At 51.5% G+C, this 18,061-nt stretch overlaps 1 protein-coding gene across 6 annotated transcripts; it reads right to left on the reverse strand.

The window, feature by feature from the left end:
* Window positions 1–1,844: 1,844 nt before the first annotated feature.
* KLHL35 (kelch like family member 35) lies at window positions 1,845–17,953 on the reverse strand. Of its 6 annotated transcripts, none has more exons than XM_060303719.1 (10): window positions 15,458–17,953; window positions 14,645–14,781; window positions 13,999–14,137; window positions 11,253–12,131; window positions 10,011–10,195; window positions 9,430–9,548; window positions 8,598–8,786; window positions 7,000–7,188; window positions 5,885–6,069; window positions 1,846–2,509 (listed from the first exon to the last, which is right to left on the reverse strand). In XM_060303719.1, the coding sequence occupies exons 4-10, from the start codon at window positions 11,882–11,884 to the stop codon at window positions 2,305–2,307; spliced, it is 1,704 nt and encodes a 567-aa protein (XP_060159702.1). In that variant the 5' UTR covers window positions 11,885–12,131; window positions 13,999–14,137; window positions 14,645–14,781; window positions 15,458–17,953; the 3' UTR covers window positions 1,846–2,304. The 6 variants fall into 6 exon arrangements, with proteins under 6 accessions (XP_060159697.1, XP_060159702.1, XP_060159701.1 ...); XM_060303718.1 differs by having other exon boundaries at window positions 13,999–14,208; XM_060303717.1 differs by having other exon boundaries at window positions 13,999–14,234.
* Window positions 17,954–18,061: the final 108 nt, after the last annotated feature.

Genomic DNA, 18,061 nt, shown 5'->3' on the forward strand with positions numbered 1-18,061 from the left:
CACTCCTAGTTGGGAAATGAGGCAAAAGCTGTGAGGGTGTCAGCACAGTGAGAGTGGAGGATACCTTTCCCTTGCAGAGCACTTTACAAAGGAGACTCAAGGGGTTGTGGGGAGAAACTGGGCTTTGCAGTCAGAGATCTGGGTTTAAATGCTGGCACCAGCACTCATTCACTGAGAGGATGCCTTTGGACTTTTCTGATCCTCAGTTACCTCACAGGGCTGTTATGGGAGTTAAAGGAGATCTAAATATCAGTATGTTTCCCTACTATGTGTCATTTATATCATCTGGAGACAAGTTATAAGCCCAGGCCTTCAGGTCAGTCTGTCTGGATTCAAAATTAAATCCACAACTTTTAGCAGTACAAGCATGGGCACATCAGTTACATACCTGTGCCTCTGTTCATCTGCATGTTTTTAGCAGTGCCTGGCTCATAGCAAGTGCTCAGTAAATGCTAGCTGTTATTACTACCTACTTAGCATATCTATCCTCTTGGAAATCATTAATAGCTAACTTCATGGTAATGGATTCTTCCCCATCCTAACTGTAAGGGCCCTGACCACAGGGGCCATGCTTTCTGCTTCTACAGGGAAGTGGGCATAGCTGGGCAGGTATCACTAGCCCCATTTTACATGGCCTTTTTCTGTGCCGTGTTTCATTTAGTGATTGTTTCTGAGCTCCAGTGTGGCTACGTATAAATGAAGCTGTTGTATGTCAGTAAGGCCTGTCAACATCAGACCAAGAAAACATTTAGGTATCGTTGATAGTCAACATTTTCTGTCTCTAAAGATAGTTTTTCTTAACTATTTTCTCCCTAAGAGACATGAGGTCTTGACATTATTTTATGAAATGGCTATTAAGCCATTTCTCTATTTGTTACTAATCAAAGCTACATTTATAACTTGATAAGCAGCATGACCATGGTGAGGAGATTATTGTTATAGATTATTATATGCCCTGAGCCTGCTGTGGGTGTATCATTTAATCTTCCCAACATCCCTGTTATGGGCAGATTCCATTACTAACTTCATTTTATAGCAGTGTTGATTAACCCATGCAATACATCTTAGGAAAATACAGTTTGACCCTTAACAATGGGGGCATCAGGGGTGCAGACCCTGACTTAACAGTCAACTCTGTATATGCGGTTCCTCCATATCTGCTGTTCAGCATCTGTGGATTCAACTAACCCCGGGTAGTTTAGTACTATAGTATTTACCATTGAGAAAAATCCGCATATAAGTGGACCGGTATAGTTGAAACCCATATTGTTCATGGGTCAGCTGTACTTAGACTGTCTCAGAGAGATTACCACTTCTCATTTGAGAACAAGTAACATGAGATCCTAGATTGGCAACAACTTATCCCAAACTCTTGTTTCTACAACAACAAAAAAGATGGAGACCTGTAGCTCTGAAATTCAAATGAAACCACACTTCTGCTGCTCAGTCCTGTATTGCACTAATAGTTCAGCCGGCCAGGTGCAGCTGGGCCTTTGTCCTCTGGTGAGGACAGCTATGATGGGTTCATCCTGCCCTCACTGGCAAGCCATTGACTGCCCCCATGACGAGCTTGCACCCGACAGTCCTTTGTGTGGTGAACCAGAGAAGCTGGAGCCATTAAAATCCAAAATTGCCTAGAGAGAGGGTAGGGCTCCCGTAACCTTTAATAATGTATTTGCTTTACAGGGGGAGGGGAAGGGAGAGCATAGGTACTGTAGGGGGGCTGCTTTCCCATCAGGAGGGGGACCAGAGGAAATGGATCTTTTACTCACTGATTTTACCCTTAATATACCAGAAAAAATAGCCATCACTATTTACCACCTGGGCCCATAAACACCCCCCTTTTATATTTTAAGTCACTGTAAGAATAAAGGAATAGTGAAAGTAAATTTTATTATAAATTTTAACAAGTATCCAAAATATTTAAAATTTAGCAAGTATTAACAGCATAACAATATACTAAAAACACTGGATTGTAAACTTCAAATGGGTGAATTTTATGGTATGTGAATTGTATCTCTGTAGAGCTGTCATATATACATATATTTCTATGTGTATACATACATATACATATATGAGTTATAACAGCAAACAACTTCACACTTTCATTGTCTAGAAGGATATATACCCCAAATGAGCAATGTTACTTGAAGGCAGTGAAATGTTTATCAGCTGCCATGAAGTGAAGGTATTTATCTTGTAGCTGCTCATTCCAGATTTCAAATACATCTCTAATAAGCTCTAGCTTCTGGGGCTTTTTTGGTTTTGTTTTGTATTACACTTGGCTTGTCAACATGCAGTGCCTTAAAAAATTTTGGTTGGGGCTTCCCTGGTGGCGCAGTGGTTGAGAGTCCGCCTGCCGATGCGGGGGACGCAGGTTCGTGCCCTGGTCCGGGAAGATCCCACATGCCGCGGAGCGGCTGGGCCTGTGAGCCATGGCCACTGAGCCCGTGCATCCAGAGCCTGTGCTCCGCAATGGGAGAGGCCACAACAGGGAGAGGCCCGCGTACTGCAAAAAAAAAAAAAAAAAAAAAAATTGGTTGCTTATAACTTTGTTGAAGAGAGGATAGCCATTTTCTTTGCTTCATAATTTTAAAACATTTTCACTTTTAGATTTATAAAGGTCAATTCAGATGACCAATGAATTTTAAAAATTTCTACAGCATCTGTTTTTCTCCACTCATCTTTATGTACAGCTGCCTTCAGCTTGTCTCTATGAACTGTAACAAACTACCAAGTAAATTTGGGGGCATAGTCATCATGAAAGATACATACTGTCACATTGTCTTTGAGCAAAATGGGATAGTCCAGGTTTTTGTCACAAAGAATTATGTGATGAAATCTTTCCTCTTGAACAACTTAATACAGTAGTCCCCCCTTATTTGCAGCGGATACGTTCCAAGACCTCAGGGGTTACCTAAAACTGCAGATAGTAGGGAACTCTACATATACTATGTTTTTTCCTGTACTAATGGGTGGGTAGCATATACAGCATGGATATGTTTCAGATTTATAAAAGAATTCAACAAGTCCATATAGTGATTACAAAATAGAAAGTTTTATTCTATTATGTAAGAAGTAAAGTTCTCCTTGTTCTTTGAAAGCCCGCTAAGAAAGAATTACAGTCATAAAATATCAATCTTTACAAATAGATCTACTCAAAAAAGAAACTCAAAAATTAAATTTGGGTTCATCGTTTTCTGATTGCATACCAAGAGTTGTCTCTGTTCTCAGCCGGTGAGAAGATGGCAAACCCGTGTGTGGCTAAGGGGTCATGGACTTGTCTGGCTTCCCTCTGAACTGAATGGTAACAGTTCACATTCAGCAGGCAGCCTGGGGTGCCAGAGAGCAGTGGACTAGGAGCCAGAGGGATCCTCTGTATATGGTCTCGGTCTAACCAGTAGTCCTTGTAATTAGGACACGTGGCTGTCACCTTTTGCTTGTGTTCCTGTGAGCCTCACTCACCAGGGACAAGCACCATGTCTCATCAAGTCGGAAGCCCAGAAGGTCAGGGACAGTATCCTATCAAGCTGGAATTTCCCACGTGGAAATGATGTTATCTCCTGCTTCTAAACAACTGCTTTGCTGTGCCCCACACCATTTTCTCAGATTAGCAGAGGCTTCATGGAGGAAGCAGACTTTGGAGATAGCTGGACCCGAGTTGGAATCCTGGCTCTGCCACCACTCACCAGCCCTGTGACCTTAGTTAGCAGGTCACTTCACAACTCTTGAGTCTGTTTACTCATTTGTAATCGGAGGTGGGAGGTGGGGAGGGGAGCAGTAGTAACTACCTCACAGGTATTATGAGATAGAAATCCAGGAAACCTTGATTTAAGGTATTCAGTGGAAGGGTTTGTTCCAGTCACTGGAGGACCCAGAGATGAAGGTGACACCTTTCCTGCCTCAAGAGGCATCCTATGGGTGTGTCAGGAGAGACCAGAGATGTCACACGAAGGCCTGGCCATATGTCAGGTGATGGAAGAAGGGCTGATAAGGAAGGGGTACAAGGAGGGAGTGGTCAGCTCTTGGGTGTATGGTGTCAGGTCTGCCCAGGCAGACAGAGCAGCAAAGGGCATTGGCACTTGCATGAGCAAGCACTGGGGCACAAATGGCCATCATGGGGGAAACTGGGCAATCTGTCTGGCTACACAGAAGTGCTGAGCCTGGGTAAGATGCCCATGTCTCTGGGGAGAGCTTGCCCTGGATTTGCCCCTACCCTTTCCACTCCGGCTTTCGCCTGGGTAAGCAAGCAGTACAGCACCTTTGCTTTGTCCTGGGTGTTATGCATGGGGTGGGAGCAGGAAGGCTCTGAGGCTGGGCCTCTACTCCACTCCCCTCCCCCTCTGCCATTATCAGCTGTGTCCAGATGGTCACAGGCTCCCTAATCTGGGATAATCGGAGGGTAGGAGCTCAGCTGGGACCCGGGCCTTTATGCTGCTCTGTGATGGGTCAGCCCCAGCTGGAGAGATCCTGCAGACAGGGCCCTGGGGCTTTGGAAGATGGCTAGGGGCTTAGTGCTGGCCCTGTGCTGGAGGAGATGGAGGAGCAGATGACAGCTCTTCAGAAGGCAATCTGAGTGCAAATAAGGGGAGCCCCAGGTGGGGCCTGGCTAGCTCCTCTGGGCCTCAGAAATACAGGCACAGAATCTGAACCGCTGGGCCTTGATTCACAGAGTCTGTGGCATCAGTCCTTTGTTCCCTCTCTTTCTACTGAGTTCACCCCTCCCGACCCAGCAGTTTTATGTTGCTGCCCTTCAGCCCCAGACCAACCCAGGCGCTTATAATGGCATCAGGAGCTTGTACCCCACGTTGATGTTGGGGATCTCACACATCCAGGTGCAAAGCTGGGCTCATTGGTGTCTTAGAGGCCTGTGGCTCTGGTGCCCACTACCGGGGGCCTCCAGTTTACTGCGAGTCTTGACCCCCGAGGCTGCTCAGGGTTCTACAACTGTTCTGTTTTGTTTCAGCTTCTTTCATGAGCGGGGGAGCCCCACCTTGGCCCAGGCTTCTAGCAGTGACCCTGGTTTGTCATCCTGGTTTTAAAGCCTTTATCCCAGAATCTGAATTTAGAAGCTTGAGCTTCTGCCTTACGTTTTACAATTCTGTTTCTGGTCCTCAGACATGTTTGCTTACTTACAAGCCTATGCCTCAGTTGTCTGGCTTTTAATTTTATCTATCATTGCTATAGGTGTTTGAATTGGAGAGGGTGGTTTAGAAAGGGAGAACCATCCTGGCCAGAAGTGTCTCATAGATTCTAAAGCTTCATGGAATCTATGAGTCATAGATTCTGCCTCTTACTAAGTATGTGGCCTTGGGTGAGTCTCCTTATCTTTTAAAATCAGTTGCTTCTCTGTAAAATACAGATATTAGTAACTAGCTCACTAAAAGGTTTTTTTTTTAAGTGCCGATAATCTGAAATTTAAGAATAGTGACAATTCTTGGGAGGAACGTGCGAAGGGATGGGTTTGGAAATAGAGGGGCCTACAAAGGCATTTCTTAAGCTAGTGATCTATGTCTTAAGCTAGGTCGTGGGAACACATATTTATTTTATTATGATTCTTAAACTATACAAAATATATTCTTTTTATGCATGAAATATTTCATAATTTTTTAAAATGTCCACGCTGCTATTATGACGGTAAATGAGGTAATAACATGAAGGTGTTTTGTAAAGAGTCAAAGCAGGGAGCAGATACTGGGCATTACTTCTCCAGGCAAAGGAGGCTTGAGCTGGAACACAGACCCAACCTTTGAAGGAGGTTTTATTTCTACAAGAAAAGGGGCAGTAAGCTAAGAGGCTGTTTACACCGAGCTGCCATGAGGGGAGCAGTGGTGAACCTGAGTTCTCCCTCCCCTCCCCACCTCCTGGTTCAAGTATGAGTCACCTGCCCAGGCTCTGGACGATGGTGACGCAGCCATGGGAGCTGGTGCAGCGCTGCAGGGATGGCTGGGCCTCCACCTGCCCACTGCTGGGGTCAAAGGTGAAGATCCTGTCGGTGCTTTCCCCATGATCATCCCGCCCGCCAAGGATGTGGACTTTCCCATCACACACAGTCACGCCACAGCTCTCCTGGGTGGACAGACAGAAAGACAATTAGCTATAGGATCCAGCCGGGAGCTCCCTCTGTCCCTAGCTGGCCAGGCCAGACAACAAAACCTTGACCCACAGAATATGAGTAGGCAGTCTGGAAGGTAGAGAGGTAAGAATTGGGTGGACCTGACTTCAAGCTCTGGCTTGACCCTTACTAAGTGAATGGCCTTAGACAAGTCACTTCACCTCTCTGGGCCTCAGTTTCCTCATCTGCAAAGTAAGAATAATAATAGTACCTTCTTCATAAGGTTCCCTTAACAGTTAATGAGATTAAGCATGTAAAGCATTTTACATAGTGCCTGAAATACAGTAAGCACTCCAATAATAATTACCACCAGACTCAGAGAAGCCAGAAATCTCAGGCTCTTAGAATCACTGGAGGTCAGAACTGGCAGGGATCACCAATCCATCCATACCCCTATATAGTCTCTTTGGAGAGGGAACAGAACAGTGCCGGGAGGCAAGAAATGCAGGGGTGGAGCGTCCAGGGCCTAGACCTCCCTTCTCTGATATCACTGAGGCAAGGGAAACTTACCAAGTCCCCTCTCCATTCTCCCCCCTCCTCCAACAGTAAGCTACCACCTGGTGGCCTACAGATCAGGAGAGACTGCAGGGTCATTGAGACCAAGCCCCCCATCCAAAGCTATAGCACTTGGGACTGGGGTTCTAGGTTCTGCCTTACATGGCTTTCACTGGTGGCCTCAACCTCTCTAAGGCCAGTCTCCTTATCTTTGAAGCCCAAGGCTGATTATCACTGTGGGACAAAGCTAGAGAACTACCGCCTAGTAAAACCGCCTAGCATGGAGTCAGACACAGGACTCACTACCTCTGAGAACCAGATCCTTAGAAGTGTGTTTTTACTCCTAAATGGAACCAGTGCCAGGGCTGTGCCCAGGCCCCTCCACTTACCACAGGGCTGGGGAGGACAGCTGCCTCCCCCCAGACATCCATGCCAGGGTTGTAGGTGAAGATTTTGCTCATGAGGCCCCCAACCACATAGATGGTGTCCTCCAGGGCAACAGCCTCGAGACACCGCTGCGAGAAGGGCGCTGGTGACCGCAGGCTCCACTGGTCCTCCTTGGGGTCAAAGCACTGCACCTGAGAGGAAGGAGTGGCAGAGGTGAAGCCTTGCCCCTCAACTGCCCTGCTGCCCACACCTCCTATCTCTCTCGGTCAAGGGGACTCATTCAACACATATGCCTATGTCCACCAGGCCTGAGCATGTGTGTCTCCCCTCACGTGTGCTCAGTCTGGTTCCACATTCCAGCTCCTCCCCCTGGACTCCCGTTGTCAAAAGCCTCTTCATCTTTCAAGGTCCAGGAAGAGGTCTGTATCCCAGGAGGTGGAGATACCATCTGCATGGGTTCTCAGAGCAGGTCCCCCATGGAGATGCATTCCTGGCTGCATATACTGTCAACCCTCTTCCTCCCTGGTGTGCTGAGGTCATGACCAGATTCCAGCTGGGATGTCTCGCAGCCCCCATTTCTATAGCTGTCCACAGGCCTCCTAGGCTCACAGGTGTTTATGACGCCTACAATTTCTGAGGGTTCATACCTGTAGTTGCCTGCTCACCTTACTCCCTACTTCCTCAGTTGTGTCCTTGGAAACCCCCAGAATGGCCTATTCATGTCAGTGCTGCACAAGAAGGTGCTAAAGGGCATTCCCCCAGCCAGCCCAGGAAGGTGTGCTGGGAGTGGAGGGGGAATGAGGAGGGTGAGAGATCCTAGTTTGGGAAAGAGTCAGATCTCAGGATCACATGCCTGTGAGGCCATCAGGGTGGGGAGGGAGCTGCCACAACGAAGATCAGTTTTTATTCACAGAAAGCCTAAATGTACAATAGAAAATTTGGTAGACTGTGATTCATCCACTCCATTGACTGTTACACAGACATTGAAATGATGGCTGTGAAGAGTTTCTAAGCATGTAGAAAGTGCTTATACTTGGAACAAGAAAAAACAGAATACAAAATTTTACTAAAACTAAAACAAAAGCAAAAGTCAACTCAGAGGAAGCTTAGAAGGCATTGCACCAAATATTAATGGTAGTAGTTATCCTTAGGTGGTGAGATTATGGATGATTCTTTTTTCTATTTCTGTTTTCTAAATTTTCAATAATGAGTGTTTTTTTTTTTTTTTGGCCACACCACGTGGCATGTGGGATGTTAGTTCCCCGACCAGGGATCGAATCCATGCCCCCTGCAGTGGATGTGCAGAGTCTTAACCACTGGACTGCCAGGGAAGTCCCAAGTGTATTGTATTTTGGAATGGAGGAAAAGCATTTTAACTAGTCCCACCCTTGCCCTCACTTAATTTTTTAGATCTCTGAAACCCATATGGCACCAGCCCAAGCATTCGGGTCCAGACCTACTGTGTGACCTTTGGGTCATCTCTGAATTCATTTCCTTGCCTGAAACATGGGGATGACTCCTCAGTGCGTGGACGAGGACATGAAAGGCCCAGCTCTGTGCCAGGCACACAGCAGGCCTCCACCGCCCTCTCCCAGCTCACCTTGTTGGTGTTGACGCCGTCCCGCCCGGCGCCCCCCATCACGTAGAGCCGGCCGGCGCAGGGTGCCACGGCAGCTGAGCTCACTGCCTCTAGGAGCGGGGCCGCAGCAGCCCAGGTGTTGGAGAAGGGGTCATAGCGCTCTACGCTGCACAGGCGCCGCAGGCCGTCAAAGCCGCCCACCACGAACAGCTGTGGATGAGGGCGTCGCCAAGAGTCAGGGCTGTCTGCGTCTCGGCCCCACAGCCTCTGGCTGTGTGTGGAGAAACTATCCCACCAGGGGCGCATCCCAGCTCCTGGCTCCGCGTCCTGACTCCCCATAATTGAACCTCCCTTAGCAGATTTTCCTGTACTAACCGGATGATACTGGTTTGTAGGATGGGTGTTGAATACAGATTAGATCTGTAAAATAACTGGCACCAAGTTGATGCTTAATAAAAATACCTACTAATTTCTTAAAGGTTTACCACCTTACTTAAGTGATCCTAAGAAGCACTTTTATTTGCATTTCTGAATTAGGGATGTAGCTTGCAAAGATAATTGGCAGATTTTTTTTTTCCTTTTTCTTTTTGGTCTTAAGTGGCAGAGTCAAGATTCAAACCGAGGCTCGTCGGCCCCAGAGCGCACACCCTTGACCACCTGCTACTAGGCTGTACTATTACAGTAATTACTATCATTATTAGCATTAGCATCATTATGCAACTTTGGCAAGTCCTTTTTTCTTTTGGGGGCCTCAGATCCCTTCTTACAGGGAGCGGATTGTAAAGGGACTTCCCCCCGTCAGTCCATAGATCTCTACCTTGAGCCCAAGGCAGCAGCTTCCGGGTGTCCCTACCTGCCCCTGCACGACCGCCATCTTGTGCCTCCACCTGCCCTTGTGCAGTGAGGCCACCTTGATCCAGGTGTGCAGATGGGAGCTAAACATCCACACATCACGGCTGTTGATGTGGCCTCCTAGGGAGAGAGAAGCAGCTGTTGTTCCCAGGCCCTCTTGCTATCCCCAGGAGAGCAGGGACTGTGTTTTATTCTCTGAGCCTCTAGGGCTCGAATCTCAGGGCGGGCACCATCCATTGGTATCAAACCGATCTTTGCCACTGTCAAGACAACAGGGGAAATTCTTAATTTCCCTATAAAATTGGGTTGTAATGGGAATTAAATAACTAATGTAAGCTGCTTAGCATAATGCACAGCACATGCTAGGCTAAAGAGAAGTGATGAGTACTAATCTGAGTTGAAGTCAACATTGCAAGGGTGGAGTCACACCGGTGATTGGCTCTGCCGTACCACCTCAGCCAGTAACTGTAGGTTATCAGGACCGATCTGCTCCTATAGCCTGGTTGGAGGGAAGAACAGAGGGCGGCGCACGGGAAGTGATGAGCCAATCCTGTGGGACTCCGGCTATGGCTCCGCCCTCACCAGAGACGTAGATGTCATTGCGGAGAGTGCAGGTCGCGAACTCTGAGCGCGCGAAGCCGGGCACGCTGGGCAGTGGGGTCCAGCGTCGGCTGTCGGGATGGTAGGCGTCGGCGAACGGCAGCTTAAGGAGCCCCTTGCGATCGCAACCGCCGATGACCACGATCACTTCAGCTAGGTCCATGAATCTGGCGTGGGGACAAGCCCAATGCCGGTTAACCCACACACGTGTTTCAGCCCTATTTCACCCGCTCATGGACTGCACTATATGGTCCTGCTGCCCTTCCGTGCGCTTCTGCTCCCCACCCTCCGCATGCTGGACTCTGCCACTTTCAGCCTCCCCTCTGGCTATTGAGGGGAAGAGGGGCACTACTCCTTACCCCATTCTACTGACCTCTAAGTTACAAGAAAAGAATCTTTACAGAGTCCTTACCCTTACCTAGAAAAATCACCTTGTTTAATCCTGACTTTGGCTTGCAAAAGTCATGTAGCTGTAGGAGACAGAGGTGGAATTCAAGCCCAAGTTGGTGTGCCACTAACTCATTCTCTTCACCCTTTTCTGACCTCCATCGTGGACTAATTTTGCTGTGTCCCTCCTCCTATAACCATCTCCTAAACTTATCCCCTAATCACTAAATCCATTGAACCAGGCTACACGCCCTTTCAGCAAATCATTCTCCCTCCCACTGACCCCACCAGAATTTCCAAACCCTTTAGCCAATTCCTACCTAATTCCTTTGACAAATATTGAACATCTTGCACCAGGCCCTGAGCTTACTGTTGGAGATACAGTGATGAGTAAGACAGAGTCTGTCCCTTATTCCTGTGAGGGTGACAGACCATCTTGACTACTCCACCCAAATTCTTCTGGTCTGGTGTTCCAGGGGTGGGAATAAGCCTTTCTTTTTTTCCCCCAAGCCCTGCCTATTTATGCCCCTTACTAGACTGTGCTCCCTGAGGGTAAAGGGTGTTTCCAAATCACTCCTGAGTCCGCACTGAGGCAGAATGTGCACGAGATGTGAGATCCCTGCATTTCCCCCATTGGACTGTGAACTCTTTAAGGACCCAGCACCAAGCCTATGAAATGTCTGTTGTATGTATGACAGTCTCATTCAAGAGGCATGATCAAGTGATAGGATTAAAGGATGATGGCGGACTGAGAGAGCGGTTGAACAAGGGAATAACATAGGAAATAACGCAGGGCAGGAGGCAAGGGGCAGCTGGGAGGGAGGGGGCAGGGCGTACCTCCGCGGCCGGGCCCGCAGTGTGCCGGTCTCGCGGCCCAGGATGAAGCAGGCACGGGCCTCTAGCAGCAGCGGGCGGCACTCACCGCAGGCCTGCAACAACTCGTCGGCCTCTACCTTCTCCAGGAAATAGGCGGGCGCCAGCAAGGGCAGGCGCACGTGCTCCAGCAAGCGCCGCAGCTGTCCGCGGCGGGCTGGCGGGTCGTGACGCACCCAGCGCATGGCCGCTTCGAACACGGCCTCCTCGTGCGCCACGCCCAGCGCTGGGTCGGCCAGAAGCGCTGCCACCTCGTCGGGCGTCAGCTCCAAGAAGTCGGCGTGGTGCGCCACCTCGGCGAAGGCCTGGCGCAGCACGCGGCCGCAGCGCTCGGCCAGAGAGGCGAGGGAGAAGGCAGCGGCCACGCGACGCAGCGCCAGGCTATTAGCGGCGCGCAGGCGACCCTCGAGGAAGCGCGCGCAGGCCTCGCGCAGGCCTGCCACGCCCAGTCGCTCGGCCAGCGCCAGCACCGCGGCCGCTTCGTCCTCCGCGCGCAGCCGCACGCCCGCTCCGTACAGGTAGTCGAGCACCACGGCCAGCGCCGTCGCCACCGCTGTCCCGGCAGGGCCCGGCGCCTCGGGTACCACGGGCACCATAGCCAGGCCACGCTCTGGCTGCCCAGCCGCGAACAGGCTGCGGAAGTAGGTGCTGCCCGCGCTAAGCGCTGCGCGGTGGCATGGGAAGTCGTGGCCGCCGGCACGTAGCACCACGTCGGTGAGGGTGCCGCTCCGCCGATACGCATTCAGGGTCTGCAGGATGCGCTGTGCGTGGCAGGACCCCGTGCACGGCTCCTCGGAGCCCCAATCCAGCTCCGGCTCCTCCGGCACCGGGCCCTCCAGCGTCCTGCCGAGCAGAGAACACAGACCGCGTCGTCGGCAAATCCACCTGACTGGGGCCCGGTTAGAGGGCAGGAGGCCTCTCACCCACCATTCCTTCCGTTGGTTCACTGGTTTACTCAGGCAGGCGCGCATTATCTTAACTAGTGTGCTTTCATTCATGCAACCACTCTTCCTTCCGTCCACCCGTCGAGATTCCTAATGGCCTCAATGAGCTAGTCCCAGCCTACCTGAAGGTCTAGACCCTGTCTTAGCTGTACCACCTCCTCCTCCACTTACCCAATCAGCCATACTGCTCTTTCTGTTCTTCAGACGTGCTAAGCTTTTTCCTATCAGTATTGGCGGGAGACAGATGGCATGCTCTCAGATGGGGTAACTTAAGGAGATTCTAATAAAGGAAGGATTTACAAAAGCATAGACAGTGTTTTGGGACTCCCACAAGGGATAGAGCAGTGCCACGTGGCTACCAATAGCAGGGAGACTTTACCTCCCCAAGGTCTAAAGGCGGAGGGCTGGGAGATTATTGGAACCTGCACAAAATATCTGTATAAGGAGGGCCCTCTGACAGGAGCTGTAGCCTTTGGTCAAGGAATTCAATCGACCCCACAGAGATCCAGTATGTGCGGGGGGTATAACTCTACCCCCATCTCCTCACCCCGTCCACTCTCCTTGGGATCTCCGACAGGTGCTCCCTGTTGACCACACCCTGATTATTCTATTTAATGTCTGCCCCTCCCCAAGAGTACAGGATCTGGCCCATAATAGGTCGAGTGAATACATTAAGTTAGTATTTATTGAGAGCCTTTTCTGTGCCAGTCAGTGAACAAGACATAGTCCCTGCCTTCCTGGAGCTCGCAGTGTGGCAGGGTCCCATGGGGAAGTACAGAGCATTAGGAGACTGAGAATGATAAGTAGCATTAGCCAGGTGAAGGCAAGGGAGTGGAGGGAGGAAGTCTCCAGCTGAGAGAACAGCCTGTGCAGAGGCCCAGAGGGAAAGAGGACATGAGGTTAGAGCCCAGGCTGAGAGGGAAGTTGACCTTTTTCGTAAGTTTTCTGTTCTCAAGGAAGCCCTGTGGGGAAGAGCTGGCTCTAAGGACTGATCCGGGTGCTAATCCTGCCTGTGCCCCTGACTCGCTGTGTGACCTGCTCAAGTTACTCCCCTTCAGGTTCCTTATCTAAAATGCGGTCATAATGCCTCTCTCACATGGTTGTGGTGACTTGTTGACTGTGAAATGGAATGTATGAAAAGTGCTAGGTATACAGTACAAACTCAACAAGTGTTTCCTTACATGTTTTTACCCAAGAGGAAGGGAGCACACCACATGTGTTAGTTGCTTTTATGTACATAATTTCATTTGACCCTCACAAACCTGAAGAGTTTCTTTAGACTTCTTCCCCTCTTCTTTTTTGAGTTTGTCATGAGGAAACAATCACATAGATGGAACCTGCCCTTCAGAGGTTGCTGTGAGGATCAAAGGAGGGGTGTTTGTGAAAGGGTTCTGTAGCCTGAAGGGCTGTAACGGATTGGTTATGATTTGGCCATTATGAACATATAGCTTCTGCTTGCATACTTCCAGGGACAAGGAGTACACACCTTTATGTAGCAACTTACTCTAGGGGAGCAGACCTCTGCTCTCTGCTCCTTGCTTCTCCCTCCATTCTCCTGATCCCAGCTGCTCTGCCTTCCCTGAGACTGCTTTGCCCTGGAGGTCAGATCTTGCCCAGGAGTCAGTCTGGCTTTCACTGTTTATGCCTGGGCCATCCAGTGTGGTGAATCCCCTGTCTTAGCATCAGAGGAAATGAGCTTCCTGATGGGCAGGGTCCCAGGAAGTTAACTACATTGCCCAAGTAGAGGGGCTGGGCCCTGAACCCACCTGGCTGTAGACTCTGCATGCCTAGCGGCTCAGCCACACTTGCCAAGGTTGGGGTGTATCCCAAGGAGCAGCGCAGGACCACCGGAAGGAGTTGATAGGGGTCATGGGAGCATGCTGCCTTCATTCTATTTTCCACTGGCTGAGGAGGCAGCCCACTCTCAGCTGACATCCAAGAGGGCAGGTCTCATCAGCGTCAGGTGGGACTTCTCTCTGCAGAGATGTCCCGGCACAAGGGGCTGCTAGGGGAGAGGGAGGGAGTCCCCTCCTGGGGAGTGCGCCAGTACTTTTTCATTCATTCTCCTGCTGTCTCCTGCACTGGGCACTGTGGACACACTGGGACATCAGACCCAGTTTCCACCCTAGGGATTTCCAGTCTGGGGGCCGAAGGACAACCCATTGGAACATGAAAGGTAGGGATTTCCAGGCAGGGCTTGATCTAGTTTTCTCTTATCCCAGCTAAGAGTCTAGGCACCTCAGGCCAAGGGTGCTGACACAGACTGAGGTACCCAGCCCCTAGAAGTTGACATGCCACCCTGTTTCTTTTTCACAGTCACACATACACCCACAAACACACACTCAGACTTGTAGACATGACAGAGCCAGGGGGGTCCTGCATCCTAAGTCCCCAGATGCACCTGGCACTTACCTGGCCATGACCTCTCCCAGGCTCTCTGCAGCTGCTGCTCGTGCACTGACCACTCCTGTTTGTCCTGCCGCCCTGCACCCCTGACAGCCTGGGCGCAATGTCCCTGCCGCTCTGCCTGGACTCCCGCTCAGGCTCAACTGCAGGAGGACAAAGGGGATGGACGCTGACGGGGGTGGGGGGATGGGGTGGGGTGAGGGGGGAGGGGGAGAGGAGAGTTAAGGGGGAAGGGGAGGAGGGGACACAGGGCTTTTGTTCTACTCTTGGATCAGCCCTGGGAGGGGGAGAAGGGAGGACCCAGGAGTAGGCGTGGGATTGACTGTGTGTGCAACTCGGATCCGTGTGTCTGGATTGGGGGTGACCTGGTGCTGGTTGTGCCCCTGAGTGATACATGGATGTGAGGGTGTGTGTGTGCGCATGCAGGCGTTCCAGGGTACCTGTACGTGCGTGTGGGAGTGCATGGGGACGTGGTGACTGTGGCATCGGGGTGGGTGTGATTGAGTAGCTGTAGGTGTGCCTAAGAATGTAACTGCACAGCTTAGAGGTCTAGGTATCCCTCCTTCCTCTGTGACTCTGTGCTCTGTGTTCCTGCTTGACAGCAGACGTGTCATTGTGTGACTTTTTGTATCTGGTTATATGCATTGTGTGTTCCTGTCTTTGTGTCAGCATCTCTCTATGATCATTTCTGTGTGTGACAGGGGTCTGTCTGCGTACACCGGGGGGCTGTGTCGTGTGGACTGTGTGTGTGGACAGCGTGTGGTCCTGGGTCTGTGGTATGGTATGGCTGAGGTGTTTTTCCCTCGACAATGTACCCACCGTGGAGGGAGCACAGTGAAGTGGGCATGGTGGTGCTGGGCCAGCCTGGTGGACGTGGGGAGAGAACGAGGCAGCTCTGGGCTGACCTGGAGCCAGAGGGAGGCAGCTCCATAGGCTGGTGTCTGTTCACTTGCTGCCTCTACGAAGGGCCATAGGGCCTGGTGTCTGTGGGGCAGGTGAGGAAGTCTGCTTTCACGGAAGAGGGCAGCAGTTTGGGAGGAGGATGCCTTGATGAGAGCCCGGATGGGCACAGGGCACCTGGGAGGTGGTACTGGTACTGCCGGAATTCTCTGTGCCGCTCCAGGCAGATCACTAAGTCCCCCTTAGCTCCAGCTATTCATCTTGGCAGGAGCAATAGTCTAGTCATAGTTCCTGCTCTGCCTGTCTTACTGAGGTGCTGTGAACTCAAGAGGGGTTTGTAAGTGAAAGCCATCTGCCAGGTGGACTTGGTGAGGCTGGGATCCTGCAGGAACCGCCCCATCCCCGCCCCTGGCAAGGCTTAGAAGTGATGGGAGGGGTCACTGTGATGACGGCCAAGCATGTGTCCTGAGGCCTGGGGGAGGGTCTGCTCTGGGGACTGTGTTCCAGGGAATGGTGTATCCTGCTTCCCCCTAAAAAGGGATTGTATATATTGCTGTATGTTAAAGGATGTGAGAGATTTGGGCACCTAAATACCTGGAACAGAGGGGCTGAGGGTTCAGGGAGGGCCCTGGCGAAGGTGGAGGCTGGGCTCGGCCTGGAGAGGCCTTACCCCCTAAGGTCCAAGGGAGGAAGCAAGGAGTGGGTCTGTGGAGATGGCAGTAAGGGAGAGGCCCTGTCTCTGGTTTCCCTGTTCAGGGCAGTCAGGCTGTCCTCAGTAGACAGGGAGAGGTCACGAGGAGGGCATTGGGAAGGTGGCCTTCTCAGTAACTCCTCAGGTCAAGGGACACGAGCCAGGGTTGACCACAGGCTGTGGGCTCAGCTGAGGGTGAAGGGCTCAGCTATCGGTCTAGCTGGGGGAAGGCCTCCATCCTCCTTCCATTGTTTGGGGTGAGGGGAGACCGCTGGACTGCCTCTGCACTGGGGAGTGGAGGGGTACAGTGTAGGGCCCTGGTGAGAGTGGGATGCCGACAGGCTGTTCCACTCAGAACTCCCAGCCCCTTCTCCCTGCTTCTGAAAGACCCTAGGATGACTCAAGTTGCCCAAGTGTGGCCAGCCAGGAGCCTGGGACATGCTAGCCAGTGGACCCAGGGGCACTGACTGGACAGGGAGGGGCTACCATGAAAGATTGGTTCTGTTTTCCTGGGCAGGCCTGCCAGACACTGGAGAGGAGGTTACTGGGGCATTTGGGTAGGGCAGTGTGCCCCACTGCTGGCCCGGACAGTCCAGGTTTCACGTACATTTCTTCATGCCCAGGGAGAGCCGGGAGCTGACCTCTGCCCCAGGAAGGGAGCACTTGGCAGATGTTTGAAAGGGGGAAAGGAGGGTGAGTCCCCCGATAGTTCCCAGAGGGGCAGTCCTAGAGGTTAATGTGGGGGGCCCAGTCTGGGTTCCAGCATTAGGAGGGGTTTCTTTTCCTTTCCTCCCTGAAGGCTCCAGACCCCAAGAATTCTATTCAGAAGGCCCCTGTTTGGAGAAGAGACACATCCCTTGGCTCCCAGGAAGCACCATGTTTATTTAATGTAGGATGAAACTGGGGTTCAGCCCTCTCCTTTCCCCTAGGACACACCCAAGACCATGCAGACTTTATGACGAAGATGGGATTTACAGACCCCTTCTCATGGAGGGCAGAGGGCAGAGGTCCAAGGACTGAAAGACAGGGGCATCTGTGGTCCCAGGGGCTGTATTTTGGCTTTCAGCCCAGGTGCCCCACTGTGCCAGGAATGGGAATGGGCCTCTTCAAAGCTGAACCTCCCCCATGGGGGAGAGGCAACTCCTGGCTGAGGGCCTGTCCCTCCATAGGCCAGGGATCTCAGAAAGCCTCCATGTGGCCACGAAGGGACCTGCTCGTCCCACTGCCCAGTCCTACATCGGACCAGGGAGCCCTCCCCATCTGCCTTACCATTCCCAGCTGGTTACGGAAGGCACACAGCCTGAGTGGGATTCTGGCTCTGCCAGTTCTAAGCTGTGTGGCTCCGGATGGTCACTTTACCTCTGCAAGACTGTCTCCTCCACCACAACATGGGGACACTTGCCCCCAAGCCCAGTGCTGTTAAGGAAGCCCCAGTGCCATGTGATGCAGGGGAGGGGCTCCACCACCCTGCCACTCTCCCATTCATTTCTGAGAATGGTTCTTCCTCAGTCATGGGACCCGAATTCCAAACCCAGCAAGCTCTGTCCCCACCCTCCCACTGACAATTCAGATATGACAAGTGTCAAGATGGCAGCTTTAATCATCTTGGCCGAGGCCCCTCAGGCTCCTCTGCTGAAGGCCTCCTTGGCCACATACCCACCCCTGACCATGCCATAACACTTTTCGCAGGTGGCCCCTGCCCTTGGCCACTGACGTGGGAACCTGAGGTCATGTCAGTCTGTGGATCTCCTGGGTGTGGATCCGGCAGTCCCGAGCCTGCTCTTGCCACCTCCAGCTGCTCCTAGGGGATATGGCTCGGACCCTCTCCTGGG

Source organism: Globicephala melas, chromosome 8 (assembly GCF_963455315.2).
Source record: "Globicephala melas chromosome 8, mGloMel1.2, whole genome shotgun sequence".
Classification (NCBI taxonomy): domain Eukaryota; kingdom Metazoa; phylum Chordata; class Mammalia; order Artiodactyla; family Delphinidae; genus Globicephala; species Globicephala melas.